This window comes from Sylvia atricapilla, chromosome 12 (assembly GCF_009819655.1).
Source record: "Sylvia atricapilla isolate bSylAtr1 chromosome 12, bSylAtr1.pri, whole genome shotgun sequence".
Taxonomy (NCBI): Eukaryota; Metazoa; Chordata; class Aves; order Passeriformes; family Sylviidae; genus Sylvia; species Sylvia atricapilla.
The window spans coordinates 14078360-14096449 of record NC_089151.1 but is presented as its reverse complement, the minus strand read 5'-3'; the positions used below and the strand labels follow the sequence as shown (position 1 = coordinate 14096449).

The window sequence follows — 18090 nt, the reverse complement described above, 5'->3', positions numbered from 1 at the left end:
TTCAGTAGGGAAGATTGGCTGCAACAAGGAGTAAAAATCTATTTTAAGAGACAAATGTACAGTACAATCTATTTATGTAAATACTTGGAAAACTCAGGAACAAAATTGTTTCCTAAGTACAGAGCTGTGAAATCAGTGTGCCATATGGAGCTATAATATATGGCAGAATATTTTAAAAGCCTAAACCTTCTTGAAAGAAAACTGTTGTAAAAGTCTGCATTTAGAATAAAATGACTACTCACTTGTGTTTTAACTGAAAGCTGCAAAGATATTTCCAAATGTACTAAAATTAATATAACTTGATATTGTTAAAAGGCAGTAACCCTTTTCACTTATTTCTCACAAAGCATAGATTGTGGAAATGATAATTAAAGGCAAGTGAAACAGATGGCTGTAACATAATTCGTGAGTCTTAACTGGCACTTAACACTAACTCTACTTTCAATTTGACAAATACAATAAGACACCTATGTTGACATACACGTGGTGCACTTAACTACTTTTATTTATGCAAGTGAGGTATTAAAATTGTCTTGAAAAGCAGACATCTAAAGAAGAGAAAATGGTATGAACAAGAGAATAGCAGTAATTGCTTTCAGTGTTCAATGATTAGTAGTTGTAGGGGTTTTTTTCTTCCAACATCCTATCTTATACTTTCCATGCAAAGTCTCCATCTTACTCCTCCACTACATAAGTAGCACGGGAAGATTGGAGGAAATCCACCATTTTTTTCAGCAAGAATTAATTATGAAGACTGGTTTTGTTTTTTGAAATGAAGTATAATAAGCTAAAAGTGTGTGCATCTCACACGCTGCATATGGTACACTTTTAATATATACACTGTCATTGTACACGAGCATTTTGTATATACACTGCTACCACCTTCAGCAGGAAGTTAAAAGTCAATAGATAATGAACCTTGTGCTGTATCTTCCCTTCCTCTGACATAAATTTCACATGGAATCTCCTCCATCACCCTGTCTTCTATCACCTGCTCAGGGCAGTCGTGAGCTTGCTTGAAAGTGTAAGTGCTTTTCTTGAATGTGCTGTTGAACGTTTTCATGGGCTGGGGCTGCGCAAAGTCATTGCGGAAGGGCAGTTCCATGGAGCTCAGGTTGGTCCTGCTCTGTTTGAGATTGGAGGCCTGGGAGCCACAGTGGTGGTCGTGAATGCATCTGGAAGCTGTTGAAGGGCGGCGCAGTTTCTGATAGTTCTCAAGTTCCTCTGATAAATCTGCCAAATCTGCAGAAATTTCTTTGTCTCTTAGTGAGAACAATTCATAGTGAGGAGGATCAAAAACTTCCTGGAAACCAGTTTTATTGAAGGCAGTCTTGCAAGCCATAACTTTTTTGCGAGGTTGCTTTACTTGCACTAGAATTGAAATGATGAGAAGAACTAAAACTATCCCTGTTGTGATGCCAATGATTGTCCCATGGGTTTTGGTGATTTGTTCAAACAATCCAGTTTTTTTCTTTTCTGCAAAGAAAAAATTATTATGAAAAGACATTTATTAGTTTCTACACTTTTGATAATGCATTTAAACAACGCAAAACTGTATTGTGATTGCCATGCAAGTGATAAAATTACTTAATGGGACTGGAGACTAGACCTGTATGTCAATGGGATTTGTCTAATTCCCTGTCATTAGTAGCTACCATATGATAATTCAGTGGCAGGTGCACCTCTGAACCAGATCTTGCTGACACAGCTGGGATGTACCTTCCATCCTGAACCTTTACTGATGGTCTATATTCCTAAATCCATGAGCTAAATAGGCTTAAATTAACCTTAAATAGGTTAAATCCAGCTACAGATGATGTTTCTTTTACCATGGTTTGCTCCTGCTGGTAATATTACCAGCGATGGCAGTAGAAGAAAACCTAGATTTAAAATTGTCTAGTTCTTTTTTGAAAGCAAAATATTATCAGATATAAGAATGAGTGTACTGGTTGTTTTTTTCACATCTCTTGGAAATGTAATGGCTGTGTCTATTTTATAAGTCTGTAATACTTAATTTATCACAGGGACCTTTAGCAAAGCTCTATTCCAGTTCTAAGAGTCCAGTGATCAAGTTACTTGAAAAAAAAAAGGTAGGTGGGGATACACCAACCAACTCAACACATCTGGCAATTTTGGCTAGTACTTCATGTGAAAACACACAAGATGGCAGCATCAGAACAAGATGGTTTTCCATGTTTAAATTTCTTATTTGAAGATTAAAGTTTTCCAGTTGGACTTCTGTTCCATTAACTTTCTTGTCCTGAGGGACTGAGAGATTTCTACACTGCAACAGCAGCTAGTGGAAGAAAAGCATTTAAGACTATGAAGAAGAAAATGTAGCAGCCTAAATATTGCATAACAATTTCAGATATCTGGCTCCTGGCATCTGAATATGTGTTATGTGCCTGAATACCACACATGGTGCATGGGGAGAGTTACACACCATCAGGTATTATTTGAAACAATCCTCATACTAAGCAGAGACTCCCCAGGAGTTGGCTAATAAGAAATTAATTTCTGCTTCAGAGCCTGGACTGCTTCCTTTGAGCTACTTTTTACCTTTGAAATGAAGGAGGATATCTCATCATGTCCTGCCTATCTTAGATCACAGTGGTGCCATCCTTGGTGGGAGGTATGAATTTCACTGCTATGGCAGTTCTCTTGTTTCTTAATTTCTTAAGGTTTCTTAACTCTTGGCAGATATTTTAATCAAAAAGTTGTTTTGCAAAAGGCGATGTCTTCTCCAGTCTCTTAAAATAAATTGCACACAACTGACTTCTCTATCAATTTTTGTGTTACAGGGCTTAGGCATAAGTAGGTCACAATATGCTCAGATTTATGTAGCTATTGATATGGACTAAATAGGACTCTGGGTGTCTCAGGAACTGAGCACAGTTGTGAGCAGCTCTCTTTTTAAGGCAAAGAATTGCTTATTTGGTTGCATCAGTCTCTCTTAGCTGGCAATGTGGATCTAGTCTTCAGCTGCCTCTTAATTTCTGCTGTGCAAGTATTACAGCAGAATTTAGATTGCAATCAAGATAAAACATGATGGGTTGTTCACACCAGATACAGCAATTTACAAATATTGGGAAAGACAGAGTTTTTATGGAATTAAATTTTTTTAATACTGCAGTACATGAGTGAAGCATGAATTTTAGGAGAGAGTCTAGAAAGCAGTTGGTAAAGATGGGAAAGAGATCTAGAAATTAAACTTAAGATGGAGCGTTGAACATTGTCTAACATAAAGATTGTTTAGAGGAAGCTTAGTTTTACATGGCAAACTTGGGAGTTATGGACCAGTTTTGTTGACTGGAAAAGGTCCACAATAGAATAGAATACATTAGAATATCTATTAGTGGTCTTTGTTTACCCAAAACACAATTAACAAGTAGGAGTTTTTAATGCTTATTTACTTTAAAAATGCAAGCAGGATTTGTGCATTGAAAAGAAATTTTCTTTCAAGACTTTCTATAGAGAAGGTTTTGACCCTTTCTGTTTCTCTTTGAAATGGAATACATATTTAAATCTTCTGGAGTTTTGTGTTCAGACCTACTGATGCATTCTATTTGTCAAAAAACCCTACGCAAACAAGCTCAAGTGTTTTTGTTCTATTGTTTTCTTTAGCCAGAAACACTGTTGACCTTACACTGGTTTTGTTCTAACTCTGACAGCTGAGCTGTTTTTGAAGCATGGGAGAATGTCTGTGCTTTAACAGAGTAACAATTTCTTCAAATTAAGAGAATTTTTCCAATAAAGCCTGATACTGAAACAAGTCTTTACTGTAGTTGTGATGCTTGAAATAATACTCCCAACCCATGTTCTAGAAGCAGCAATTTACGTGTCTGTATTCTCTAAGTCTTTATTTCATGCTCCCTAAAAATTCCTTTTTCCTCCCATCCTTTCTCACACCATATACAGCAGCTGAATTTATCCTGAAATAGCCTGTGATTTACAACTCTAAACAAATGTTTTAAAATTGTCTTCGAGGATTGTTGCTTCTATTTCAATCCTGAAAGAGGCTTTTTGTGCTTGAAAACTTTTCTGTGTTTTAACAGCTCTTTATTTTTATCTCTAAAAGGTATTACCTGTCCCTACAATCCTCACTTTGTTGAAGTTTAGAAATTGATAGGATGCAGCCTCAAAAATACTAAATTCTAGTTCTTATCTTATCTAGTTCTTATCATTGATAACCTTTTAAAATAAAGAGTATATGCTGAAGAGGAAGAAATTTAGTCAAAAACAGTAAGATCAATATTCAGGATGCTTACATGTGTCCTGAGTTTAAATAAAAAATTTGGAACACCTTCCTGAGATTAGTAGAATAGCTGTCTTCAGCATATTTCCAGGAAAAAAGACCTTTCATGACTTTCTTGAAAGGCAAACTGACCAGCCTAGCTCATAAAGGCTGTGGTTTGCACTATATTCACCTCTGCAGTGATTCTCATCCCAAGGGTATGCACAGTTCTGAATGCCATTGCAGACTAAAGAATTATTGATGCACATGTTGCTATGGCAGAAGTAAGTGTTGCCTGAGCAGGGAGCTGCAGGAGAGAAGAGAAAGAAAACATTTAGAATTTTCAGTAATTGATGCCTTGCAATAAAACTATTAAGTTCCTATATCTGAGGGTTTTAACATGCATTCTTCCTCTCTTTCAAACACAATCACTTCTCTCGCACGTCACTATCTGATGCTTTTCTCTCTCTGCATGTGATTGCTTTCAGTGTGTTATCAATGCTACAAAACCAATTCTTGCTCCAAAGGGGTAGGTACCAAATAGAGACAAGTCACAAAACACAGATAATGGAAGAAGGCTTTAATATGTGTCTTTTAAAACTATAAGACTTAAAAACTGCATGCTCACTATCAATTATGTATTTATTCTGTGGAGTATCTGCTGTGTAGATGTTGTGAAGCAGTCTCTGAACATCTGCCTTTTAGAGCCCATTAATATCTCAGGGCAACTCAGATTTCAGCTGGTGGAGGACTGTTTCAGTAATAGCAAGAGATTTCAATAACTAGAGGCATCTAAGTCATTCCTTCTTGTGAATCAAAAGCTCCTGGACCCTCCTATTAGAGCTAACGCAGGGACTGAGAGAGTACAGTTTAGCTTTTGATGTATCTATTTATATATAGTCAGAAATTTGAAGAAAGAAATTAACTAGAAGGCTGCCCCATGTTTTTTGTAGTTTTTACAGCTCTTTGACATAAGAAAAAAGATATTAGGAAGTAGTAATAATTCTTTTCAGGGTGTATCATATACATGGGGAATTATTTATAAATTCAGGGCACTGGACAAGAAATTGGTTTTCCCTTTGTTTCAACAATGTGGTATTTTTATGATGGAAATGTCTGTTATTAGTGGAGTCAGTTACATGTACTAAACAGCAAAGATGTGTGATAGACATTCTCCTATTTGATTTCACAGAAAGAATGTGTTCTTGAGCAGTCTGGATTCTCTGAAACGTAACAGGAAACTCAAAGCGTAGAGCAGAGGGAATGACTGCTCCTGAACACTGCATTTCTCACTTAGTCATTCTGTTAGGCTTGAGAATCTCAATGACAAAAAGAGGACTTATGCCCAAGAAAAAAAGAACATTCAAACCTTTCATTTTGATTTTGTATTCCTAAATGAAATATGTACTGTTTTCCCATGGCTTACTCCACTGAAGTTGGCTAACCTACACTCAGTGGTTTTAAGCTTTTGTATTTGCTGTTACTACCTAACCCTGGCAACCTGGCAAGAAGTTCCATACTAGAACTTGCTTTGATTGTAGTGCAAGTATGAATACAGAACACAGAGCGTATTTTGGAACAGTTTGTCTATGTAATCTCAGTGCTTCAAAACGTCATGGTAGCTATCATATCACTTCCTCGTTCAAATCAGTTGAGAATTTAATTGTTTGGAGAGTAATATAGTCTGAAGAACACTGCTTTAAACCAGGATCACTCCTTCAGAAGGTCAAGATCAGGCCCATTCTGTCAGTTATGCCACAATGTAAATGTATTCCCTTTCTCATTTCCCTGAACAGGTGAATTTTTTTACAGTTCCGTATTCTTGGATGATGCATTCTGCTGTTGCTTCTCCATCTGACAGCACAGTCTAATTTACAAATTTGTGTAGTCCCTTTAAGTTTTTGTGGGCATGATTTTAGTTCACAGTTCATCAAGATGGAACAAATGGACTTGTTTTCCTTTTGTCCGTTATTTGGGGAGTTTGAAGTCTAAAAGTCAAAAAAGTTGATCAATTCCAGACTTCAAGGACATAGCTGGACTCTTCTCATAACAGCTGCCCAAAAGTGGTGCAATGCTCACAGTGCTCTTTGTTTCCAGCATTACTCATCTATTGAATCAAGCCAGGAATCAAATACATTGATTTTCCACATTGCTGTTAGCTGAATTACTTAGTCAAATCTGCAAGCAGAGCTAGGTGTGTGTTAGGTGACTGTCATGCACTATTAGTTCATTTATGGAAATCTTTCCAGAAATATTGATTGTTTTCATGGTTGGCTTCATATAATTACAAATCATTACCAAGGTAGAAGAGAAAGATAGCTTAACAATCTGAAAATAAGATAAGCTCAGATTCACTTTTTTCAGTTAGAAAAATTGCTTATGACTAGATTATATAAAAATACTTGAAACACTTTTCAGCCACATACTTTTCAATTACCCTGTCCAAGAAAGGCAGTATCTCAAGTAAATAACAATAACCACATACCTTTGCAGATGTTCTTCTGCCAATGACTTTTAAGTGGCTTTAAACTCATAAATTTGGAAAGTTATCTACCTTTAGGTGTATTTAGTGTTTCAACCTCTAGCATTAAAACCCCCCCACAACCTCCCCAAGAAATCCAAACTCAACAACAAAACCCCCACTCCAATATTTATAATATAAATAGATAATTCCCCTGGCAAAATTCATAGCATTTTCTAAATTGAAAGCTGGAAAAACTTGCACTATTACCAATGTTAATAATTGTATTGAAATAAAAGCTAGTGGAAAAGCAGTTATCAATTTTTGCAAGCCGTACTTAAAACTGCCATTTATTTAAATTCTCAATATCTAAAGCTTATTAAATGCCTCTCATAGGTTAAGCAATACACTAGTTTGAAACATGCAACTGTTCCTTACTACCATTTACTCAAAGTAAGCCAGAAGCTATTTCTCTTACACATATCTGTTACTTGAGAAAGGTTGTTTTACAAAAGGTAGCTTTTCTCCTGTGTTAAAATTTACTGTTTTATGGAACAGAACATAAAATCTACCTGTTACTGTAACTTGACCTTTCTGGCAAGATAGTGACCAGGATCTCTTTCAGGACTGGCTACAGACATGTTCTGTCAGAAAAGTTATTATTTTTGTCAGCAAATCTGCACTATTTATTCTTCAAGCAGAACTTTTTGAAAACCTTTAGCACAAGCATAGGTCTGATATCCTGAAATGGGAACATTTCATTTGGCTCTCCCCATGTATCTCAGATCTGCTCTGCAGTTCTGAACTCAGTGCCATATAAACGGCACTGCAGTGGTTCTGCGATGTGGACAGTATTGTCCTCTGTAAATATGTGAGGCAACAAAATTCCATTCAGGTACAACACCCTTAGAAGAAAAAAAATCTCACAAAAACCCTGCTTTCAAGAAACATCTTAATTTACAATGAGAATAAAGATTATTTCTAACCCAGGCTATGGAATCCAAACAAAAATCCAGATGGCATTTACAGCTCTGCTTTAATTACAGGCTTCCTGAATAAACTTGAATTTAACTACTTATCTATGGTTGTGCAACACCACAGGGCTTTGATAAAGGAGCACTCGTGGGTTCCATTAGAGCCAAATGCAGCTGAGGATAAGGGAGCAGCTTGGCTGGAGGGGGTGTAGTTCCAGACACAGTTGAAGATAGAGCTGTGTTTAGGAAGGAGAGAGAGACTTTACAGGATCAGACATGTTTTCTATTCTGCTGAACATCCAGAGTGGCCTTAAGAAGAGCCTGTTGCGGTGTCTGGCAGGGAACTGGGAGCTAGTGGGAGAGCACACTTCAGTCCCACTACATCTTTTCGAAATAAGTCTGTGCTCATTTGTAGGGAAGGATGGATGTCTCTGTGAGAAGGACGTAGCCTAAGGCAGTATTGCTGAATTCAAATGGAAAATAAACCTTTTAAGAATGAAGGAAAGCTTTTCTTCAGGAACCATGTTAGAAATGTAATAAATCAATTATCTAATTTACTTGCTAGTATGTGAAGGAAACAGAAACAACCTTTTTCGTGTATTCCTGCTGCTTAATATACAGCTGATGCTTTCCCTAAAATACTTGAAGCATCCCAATACCAGGAGAACTGGCACTTTTAGATCTACTTACGATCCACGAAGGAAGTGAAGAGCATTCTGAACCTGCTCAGCCTGCTGCCTTCATCTGCCCACATCCGCACCACCCCTGTCCCTGTCTGCAGCGTGACATCGTTGGCCACCGTGCTGCAGAACTTGGCCTTCAGGTTTTCAATGGAACTGCTCCCATCATACACAGCAACAAAGTTCCTTTTGCATTCATTGGAATGCTCCATCTGATAGTCCAGAAATCGCATATAGATCTGTTAGAAAAGAGGAATCAATGTCTTTAGGAGAAGAAATACAGAGAGGAGTTTTCTTAGCAAATCTTGAATAAGATGATTTTTCCCCTTAATGTAAATGTAATTCCCAATTCACAACACTTTTAAACTTAGATTTTCTCATTAGATGTCCATGTGGGGTATTACCTGACATTTGTCTCAGGTATCCATTTAATTTTCCCTGCTCCCCAAAACAATCTTTATTTGAAATTTTACTTTTTTTCTGCTCCCTTTGGAAAAACAGTGCAAAGCAATACACTTAGTGAAGGAATCCCCAAGAAGCTCTACTAAATGTGAAGCCTGTTTCTCTAGAAGAGATATAAGGAATGCATAAATACACTGAAATAATTTTTTAAGTATTTTGACTGTTCTCTTTCATTTCTTTCTAATTCATAAAAGCAATGTTAAAATATAGGAAGGAGTCTAGTCAGAAAAGCTTTGAAGTAAAATAAGGAAATTAAAATTTATTGCTTCAGAATGAAAGCTAATTACTGAACCATAGCTGTGTTACGGAAGACACAAACCATGAAGTCAGGAGTAATTTGAATAAAAATGGAAACGAGAGAGAAGTAAGCTGGCTGTGTAGGAAGAATTAATGAATTTAAGCTAATCTTAATACTTCTAAAAGCAGAAATTTAATCCAAGAGAAGGCAGCATATGTGTTAAAACACATGCAGCAAGGAAATTAGAAGATTGAGATGGTATTTAAAGAGTAAGTAAATAATTTCTTTTGCTGGAGCAGGAAACTTGTACAAGATTGTAATTCAGTTAAAATTACATCAACACATCAAAAGGTTTTCGAATCTCTTCCATGGCTGTATTGGAATTCTCAAAATTCCTCTGAAATTTTCGAGCTATGAAGCCAAGTCACCTAAGCATGCTTGCAAAGGCCATTTTAGACTTTAACAATTCTTAGCTAGCCATTGTGTTGCCAGAGAAGAAATGTGCCCAGGTGAAGGCTGGGGTGCTCCTCACTGTCCATGAGCTCTCCTGCATGTTCCTGGGCTCAGCCTGGGGCTGTGAGCACTGCCCCCCACCTCCTGTCCCACCCATGCCAGGGATGCTGCCGAGCTTCTGCACATCAGGGCTTTATGGGCCTGCCTAGGGAGCTGGGACCCCTGCCCAGGTGGGATCAGGGCAGGTTGAATCCCACACTTGGGCTCTATAACCCAGTTTGCTGCCCCTTTGCCATAGCTCAATACCATCCACCTCTGAGAGACAAACAAGATATTCCCCTCCCCATTCCTATCAGGCTTTATTGAAAACATGGTAAAAGAGAAAGCCAGGTGACACTTGTACCCCATGGTTTTTCCTTTCCAGTGCTTCCAGAGGCAGGTTGGCCAGCACTGCATTCCCTTGCACATTCTGTCTGAAGATGCAGCCTGTGACATATTAGCTCATGCTTCACCTCACTGTTTTATGATTTTCAGCATATGTATTTTTTCTTCTTTTCTATTTTCTTTTTTTTTTTTTTTTTTTTCTCTGCTGTTCTGGTTAGGTTTACTGCTGGAAATTCTCAGCTACATTGAGAATCTGTTCTCCATTGATGACTTATCTCAAAAATATGGATGTGAGCTGCAATTGCTAGTATTTGGGCTGAGAGAGGGTATTTTCTTTTACTGATTGACTTTATATATCTGCTACAAAATTACAATGGAAACTAAAAATAATTTAGCACACTTTTAGTAGAGCTATTATTTGTATGATAACAAAGGAATGATCCCATTAAAAGTGCTCACCTCTTCACAAGTTCCTTTGGATTAATGTGTTAAGCAAGTATAAAAGGCCCTTACTCTTACATTATATTGATTATTCTGGTAATTTTATGAAATCTGGAGGTAATTCACTAGTTATCTGCTATACACATTTTAAAAGTACTTTCATTCCTACAGTTGTGTCAGTTTTAGAAGTTTATTTTTATTACAGAATCAAATTGAGGAAATTAAAGATGTCTATGCTTATTTTTCTCAAGAGACTGCACTGTATCAGATCTAATGGATTTTATCATCATAATTCTGCCTGAATTGAAGCTTGAGAAACCACTGTCAGAATACTAAGAATTATTTTTCTGTAGTGTTTTAAATCAATAATTTAAGATGATGATCTAATTTCAGGAGTCACCCAACTATAACTCTGCCTTCTGGCAACATTCAATAATTTATTAAAATACTTAAGCACAAGACCTGGTGTACTCAAGTGGCAATGTAGAGAGAAAATGGGTTTGTTATTGTTTCTGGAAGAACTGCGTCTATTACTTAGACTAGTGTAGGGCTCCTGAGAATTGACTCACTTCCTCAAAGGCTCAAATATATTAATGGACTTTTGATTTCTTTCATGTCTTGTCCTCTTATTATCATCTCTTTGGTTACTGTTTTAGAATGCTCTTGCAAGGTGGTTAACAGGGCTGGTTAGTTAACTGTTAGGTGTATAAGAAAGCAGAGGGAAGGTTTGTCATCTTGGCAGCTACTGCTTCAAAATATCTTTTAATTTTTATGTATGTGCAAGCAGAAGCAAAATTAAAGATGTGTATGCTCTATGGAGAAAAATATGTGCTCTTCTGTACAATATATTCAACAAATATGATTCAGGCTTTAGCTATTGTATTTTGGGGTTGTGAATAGGATTTTATTCTGCTATGTGCCTAACAAGGCAAACATTGCCTTTCCATTTAGCTCAGACTGCTAATGAAAGTGGGTTTTAAGGTGCTGGATTGTGAATTAGATGGGAGAATCTAATCTAATCTAAGGCACATGTTCTGTTGACTTTGAACAGAACCAAATTCTCCAATACAACCACTGGAGGCAAAATGTTAAGTTTTGGCAGTGAGATTTACTGGAAATTACTGAAGATGTCAGCCAGCATTTTTGCCTGCAGTCTTCCAATAAAACCAGGGTCCAAGTCAAATGCCCCTGAAAATTGTTCTCACAGTTAAACAGTTCTCACAGTTATTTGATATTTGAAGCTTCAAATAATAGGAAGCCAGCACTATGGACTTGTATAAGTTTAATTTCAGAAGCAATTCTCTCTCTGGATTTCCTAAGCCACTGCTACATGACTCATTTCAGTGAAGTACAACATTATGTAAATCACAGTTAGTGACCATTACCTGTTGCTACTGTCATGCAAACCCATAATATACTGAATTATATGAACAAAACCCACCTTAGCATTTGGAGTGGCTTTAATTGTCCAGATACAGTCAACTGCTTGTCCTGGTTTTGTTTTTCCTTCTTGTTCTACTTGACTGGAACGTACTATTCCATCAGCTCCTGAGAGCTCAAACTGGCAGTCTAGGGAGAAAATAGACCTTGCTGTCAAATGCAATATGGCATTAATTTAAAATTTCATGTATAAAGAAATTGTTACTGTAATACTATACCTGGGATGGGATTTAAAATACCTCCTAGGTAAGTGAAGTCAGGATCTGTAATAGAAAGAAGTCATGAATCACAAGGGCTATCAGTGCTTGAGAATCACTTCCAGCTTTAGTATTATCTGCAGATTATGTCCATTCTTTATTATGTCACCAAAAAAATTGCCAGAAAGTTTACTGAATCAATTGGAGCATATAGAGACAAAGTTTTTTTAGATGAGAACATTATTCCACAAAGACTGACCTTATCTGAAAAAGGTAATTCTATCCTGACAGCTCAGATTTCTAGCGTAACGCCAAAAATTACTGTTCAGTATTTTGTTCCTACATTATATTCTAAATTTAACTATGTCAGTTTTCACTGAAACCACTGGAGCTCCACAACAGTACAGGAGATCTTTCTCTGGGCAAAAAGCTTATTTAGATTTATTTTATCAGACCGGTCCATGTAGTTCTGAACAATTTGAACTGATCTTAGCAGAATATTATCAACACTTTGAAACTGCAAACTGCTTTTAAAAAAGTCTGTGAAGAAGGCTGCTCAGTCCTAAAGGTAGTTTTCCCTGGGTTATCTGTGTCTCTTGTATCAGGACACGTAGAACAGTTCTAGATATGGTCTATGAAATGTTGTTCTATGCAAAGAAAGCACTACTTCTTGCAAAAGTGCACACTTGTTTGGTACAAAGTTCTTTTCCAAATGAAGGCACAGTGTTCAGCTCTCTCAGTGATCGTATAAATAATTTTTTCTGTATATAAAGTTTATCACTTCCCCTAAAATGCCTCAGTCCTGAGCTTAAGACTCAGGCACAGTTCAGAACGTGCCTTCTTTGCCCTCCTCTTTTTATTTAGCTACAGTGAAAATCTGTGATCACTACATGCAAAATTCTGCAACGTTTTCAACCTTCTTTGTAAGCTGATTTTTTATGAAGCAGGAGTATGTGCACGTTACCTTTCATTTTCACAACTGTAAAATATTTTACTACACTTCATATAAACAAAGAGGAAGGGAAAGAAAAATATCGGTCCTTCAGTTGTTGCAATCTATTGTGAAAATAATATACAGTTCAAATGTATATTTAAAGTTCCAACCTGCAACTATGGTATTAGTTTGGAAAGTGATGTTGATGAAATGGCTTTGGAAATGGACTTAGAGAAATGCATAAGTACTGTCCCCATGAAAACATTTTATCATGTAATTCCCAATGGTCTGGTCACCATGTTAATCTGAAGCTTCCGAGTCTAAATCCCTAAGCAGTAATACATAATCATGAATTGTGTTTTCATGTCCTCTAGGGGTAAAGATAACATTAAAAAGTTGTGTTTGCGTATACATTTATTGAAGTAGTAGAGCTGACACTTGTATATTGCCTTTTGTCCCACAGGACAATAAAATGCTGATAACTACATGTGTAGTATCTATGAAGTACAATAGTTAAGCACAGGGACAATTGCACAAGGACATCAGGTCAAATTTTCATGTAAGAAGGATGCCCTGCCAGGTTTAAGTAGCTCCACAGAGCAAATGTAATTTTTGTTTGTCTAAAGGCACTGTCAGCACATTGTCCTCTCCTCTGCACCTGTGAACTACACAGCACTTTGAGCAAAGAGCAGCTCTGTTGTCTGAGCCCAAGGGTTGAAGGAATCCAGTTATACTGACAGCTCATGCTTAGACTGTGCAGATATTTGCTCAGGGTTTTTAGAATGGAGATTTAAAATGTTTTGTATCTGGCTGGAGTGCTAGTGTAAAGTTGCTTCAGGTGTTTCTGTCCAGTGCCTTACATTCCTAGAAGAGAGGCTGGTGAAAAGGCAGCTCTTTGCTAAGTTGTCCTTCCTTTCCTACCACTGGTGAAGCTGGTACAAGTAGAGAAATAAAGAGTAAAAGCAGAGAAATAAAGACTTCAGCATGAACAAGCTCAGCTGTTTTCCTCACTAGCAAACTAAAGACCTGTAATTTCCTTCAGTCAAGATTCCCCAAGTGTTTTTAGCCATGTGCCCTGTAGGATTAGCAGGACTGAGACTTGTGGCTGTCACATTGTCACTGTGCCTCCATAAGTGCTCATGCTGAAATGCAGCTCTAGGCTGAGAGGACAAACACACCCACAGGGTTCAATGAGAGCAGAGAGTCATTAACTCAGTCAGAATTTTAGACATCTTTACCTGGTATAAATGAGTACTTTGCTTGAAATCCCTTTCCTTCCAGCTCCTCATCAGAAATAAACTTGATCCACATAAATCTCCCTGTTGATCTAATTAGTGCAGGACTTTTCAGACCACAGTAACGATTAATGAGAGGGGAGAACCCAAAAGGTCCATCTCGAACCTCCAGGTGATCAAACCGACATTCAAATGAGGGTTCTATGTAATAGGGTTCATCAAAGGTCAACTCAATTCTTTGTCGTGGAGCAGCTAGACACAAAAAAATTGAGCAAAATATTAAATGAAGATCTTGATAAAAACCACAAAGACATGAAGCAATCAAGAGACAGGCCTCCAAAACAGCAAGACAAAAAATAAACTGGAAACTTCTCAAAACATATCTGCAAACTGCTACAAAAATTTTAAAAATTATTTTATAAGAGGTAGTTTTGCATAGAATCATACAAATTTTTTGCTTGCTGATCTTAATTGTTGAAAATTCAGAAATCACATTTAATGCAGCACATATAACAGATATGAACACATATGCAAAGGTATTCAAACAAGGTTAAATATTAAGATATAAATGAAAACAAGTGTTCTGTGAAAGCAAAATACATAAATAGGACAAAATACTGAGCTATGCAGAGAAGAACGGAAAAGAGAAAGGCAAGCAGAACTACTCACTTATGTTTATTTCTTAAACATAAGGTCCAAATTTGTAGATCCTTTCACAGAAGACATCTTTTATTAGACTATTCAGAGAAGTGTAAGTGCTTCATATACATCAGTAATATGCAGGTGGCTACAAATGTTGGTGACTCTGAGCCTGTGGCCATGTAACACGAGGACTGGGATGAGAGCCCTAAATCCTGACTCTCACATCCGTGTTTTGGATCCCAAGACTTTCTCTCCTGTATGAATGGCTTTAGTGTTCCTTGTTCTTGGCATCGGCCGCGCTACGTGAACTTCCCGCTGGTGGCTGGATCTGGAGTGGCAGCACTGAGGAGGAATCACACACTGCCTGCTTCTCCCGAGTGCCGAAAGGATTTACTCTCACCTCTCCAGCGCTCCCGTCGGACCTTCTGCCTCACTCACACGAGCTCCACGCATTTGGAGCTGCTGTGAATGTTGGCAGTGCTCTGCATGAAGGAGCAGATCTTGGCTAGAAATTCCCAAGGGCCTCACTCAGGCACCCACAGTATTTCTGTGGAAGGACTGAGGAGAGCTGGAAGCTGCTCCTGTGCCCCAGCCCTGCAGCAGGACACACTGGCTGCTCCTTGGGCCAACCTTGGGCAGGCAAGGTGCAAAACCAAGATGAGCATCGGAACAAGCAAAAAGGAGGGACCTGTGAGCCACTATTGTGCTGCACAAATATAAACTCACCAAACCTCAACACTTGAAATATTTCAATTAATTGATATGAATCTCTTGATTAGCCTGACTAATATTTTTAGCTGACTTCAGTGGGTTTTGGGTGCATTCTAATAAGAGGAAATATAATTGGAGTATCTCAAGTCTTGCAGCCTTTAAGATATTCTCATTGGAATATGGTTTTATTCTAGTTAATGACATTTTTTTGTCCTCATCACATTATTTTAATAGTGACCTCAGCAGTGCTAACAAATCTTTGTATTTTTAGTACAGTGCCATGGCAGTCAGATATCTCTTTTTTATTAATGAAGGACAGCATAAAGGTTTTCTGCTGGTGAGATAGAACAGTACAGCATGGTATGAAATAGCCTTTGTCTTTTGCAATCTGTTATCAGTGATATTAAGATAGCAAGCTACAATTTTTATCTTACTAATTCCATACCTTCATAGATTACAGTAGAAATGCTGTTCCTTTTCCTGGCTGTGAGGTTATGTCGTATTCTACATAGCTAATTTCTTAAGGTTTGCATTTCTTATTTATTTGCTGTTATTACTTCAGAGAGAAAATTTAGCTTCCTGTTCAAGTAAACGACTGCAGAATTCATTATATTACCAGTACGGCCAAGCAATACTTCACAGCAGTGTAAGATGACAGTTTTAACAGTTGAAGATTTTCCATTTAACAGTAAGATTGCAACAAAACAAAACAGAAATACAGCCTGTACCTTCTAAGATATAGATGCACTCTTGATTGGGTGGGTACATGTTTGGGTAGTTTGGTGAAGAAAAATGTCCTCCATTACTGGTCCGGACCCAGTTGTCACACTGGGTGGGAGGAATGCGATTCACTCCAATATTTTGCCCACCTTAAGCAAAAAAAAAAAAAAAAGGTGATCAAATAAGTTTCTTCTGCAAACATGCAGATTTGATAAAGTAAAACTCTAGCTTGACACACAGTCTATAAAGAAGAAAGTAATTTATTTTGGTTGCAAGCCCTCTTGTAGGGTATTCATTAATATCTATCTAAGAAAATCTTATCTTTAATTTTGTGGTGGGGTATATCCTAAAGAAATCACAGTTTTGGAGTATCAAATATATCCAGAAATCCTTGGAAAGGAGATGGAGTTTTTTTGGGTTTTTTCACCCGACTCAGTTCAGATTTTTGCTACTCTTTTAAGTGAAATAGTCACAGTAGCTGCCAATACCATTATTTTATGGGTTATGTCATCTCCATTCCTATGTAAATACAATTGGAAATATTTGTCAGCTTTCACTGGTTTTGACCCCGATTCCAGAATATGCCAAGGTGGGGTATCTATTTACAGTAATTTGTTGGAATACAGAATGTTTGTAACAGAATGAATTACATAATGCAAATACACTAAATACAGCAACAGTACTTAATAAAATTCCTAGCAATAGGTAGATTGCCCTGGTAGCCAAGGGTCTGATTTAGGATCAAAGCTCCTCTTCTGGATGTACAGGGAAATGTGTTCTGTGACTGGGATTATGCAGTTTAGTAAGGCTCATGCTGGATCATTCACAGGAGCTTGGTTCGGATTTCCTCATCCACAGAGAAGAGGCTGGGAACAGTGTGATCTCTAGCATTCTTAAGTACCTTTGGCCCTTCTCCTTGGTATCAGCAGAACTGGAGAGAGTAAGACATAGGATATGTATTTTTTGCTAGATATTTCCTGAATCTCACAGGGTACTCTCATAGTGTTCTTTATATTTACACAGTTTTAATTTGCAGACCTGTGAGAGGACATCCATGCTGGTATAGGTCTTAGATGCCCCCAGTAAAATACATCACCTTCCACTAGTATCTTGACAGCTTTTTGATTTATGGGGGTGAAAACTCTCTCTCCTGCAGAAATTTTTCAAGGAAATTCTGTAGGTGGCAGTTCAAGGAATTCTTCTCTCTTAAGTGTGGGTAATCCCACATATGAAAAAATAAGGTTTGTGAAATTGATTCCTTCCCCACTCAGCAGGGATCAAAAATGTTTGTGGGTGGACTATTTGAAAAGCTTGTTGTCAGATACAGAAAACATGAATTTCCGTGGTGGTTTCTTTCCCACCTTTCTTTCCTAAAACTGTAGAACTTTACCTAGGAAAGTGAAACTTCCATGATCTTTGGGACTGCCTGGCTTTGTTCATTTGGGAGAAAATGCAGCAAATGGGGGAAAACGGAAAATACTACAATTCATATTGGTAATTCAAGAACTATTAATATGTGAATGCAAACATTTCACTTATATTGCTCTATTAAAAGTTATAAAAGTGTTCCATTTTTTGAGAGAAAAATCATCAAACTAAAATTGTACCTTGTGTCTTCTGTGCAACAGCAATGCCTTCCACTACCAGGATTGTTACAAGCAACACTGATGAGAGAAATTGGACAGGAAAAACATCAGTAATTCTTCAGAGTTATAGACCATTTTCTGCAGTCCCAGTTCATGCAAATCCTGGCATCACTGACCAAAACAACTCAGAACATACAAAAAATGTAATTAATTTATGTGTTTTCTTTAAAATTTCAACTTAGGAAACCAGTGCTGTCTATCTGCACTACTGGTCCTTCCAGATTCCTCAAGGAAGTGT

General features: G+C 37.4%; 1 protein-coding gene across 1 annotated transcript in view; it reads right to left on the bottom strand.

The window, feature by feature from the left end:
• Positions 1-482: 482 nt before the first annotated feature.
• NETO2 (neuropilin and tolloid like 2) overlaps positions 483-18090 on the bottom strand; it is a 29379-nt gene continuing 11771 nt past the window's right edge. The window contains exons 2-9 of the mRNA XM_066327902.1: positions 17814-17870; positions 16215-16355; positions 14137-14385; positions 11986-12030; positions 11769-11896; positions 8360-8588; positions 4428-4541; positions 483-1476 (exon numbers count right to left, since the gene is read on the bottom strand). Of these exons, the coding sequence (XP_066183999.1) occupies positions 896-1476; positions 4428-4541; positions 8360-8588; positions 11769-11896; positions 11986-12030; positions 14137-14385; positions 16215-16355; positions 17814-17870 (1544 nt within the window). The 3' untranslated portion in view covers positions 483-895. The remainder of the gene's footprint in view (positions 1477-4427; positions 4542-8359; positions 8589-11768; positions 11897-11985; positions 12031-14136; positions 14386-16214; positions 16356-17813; positions 17871-18090) is intronic.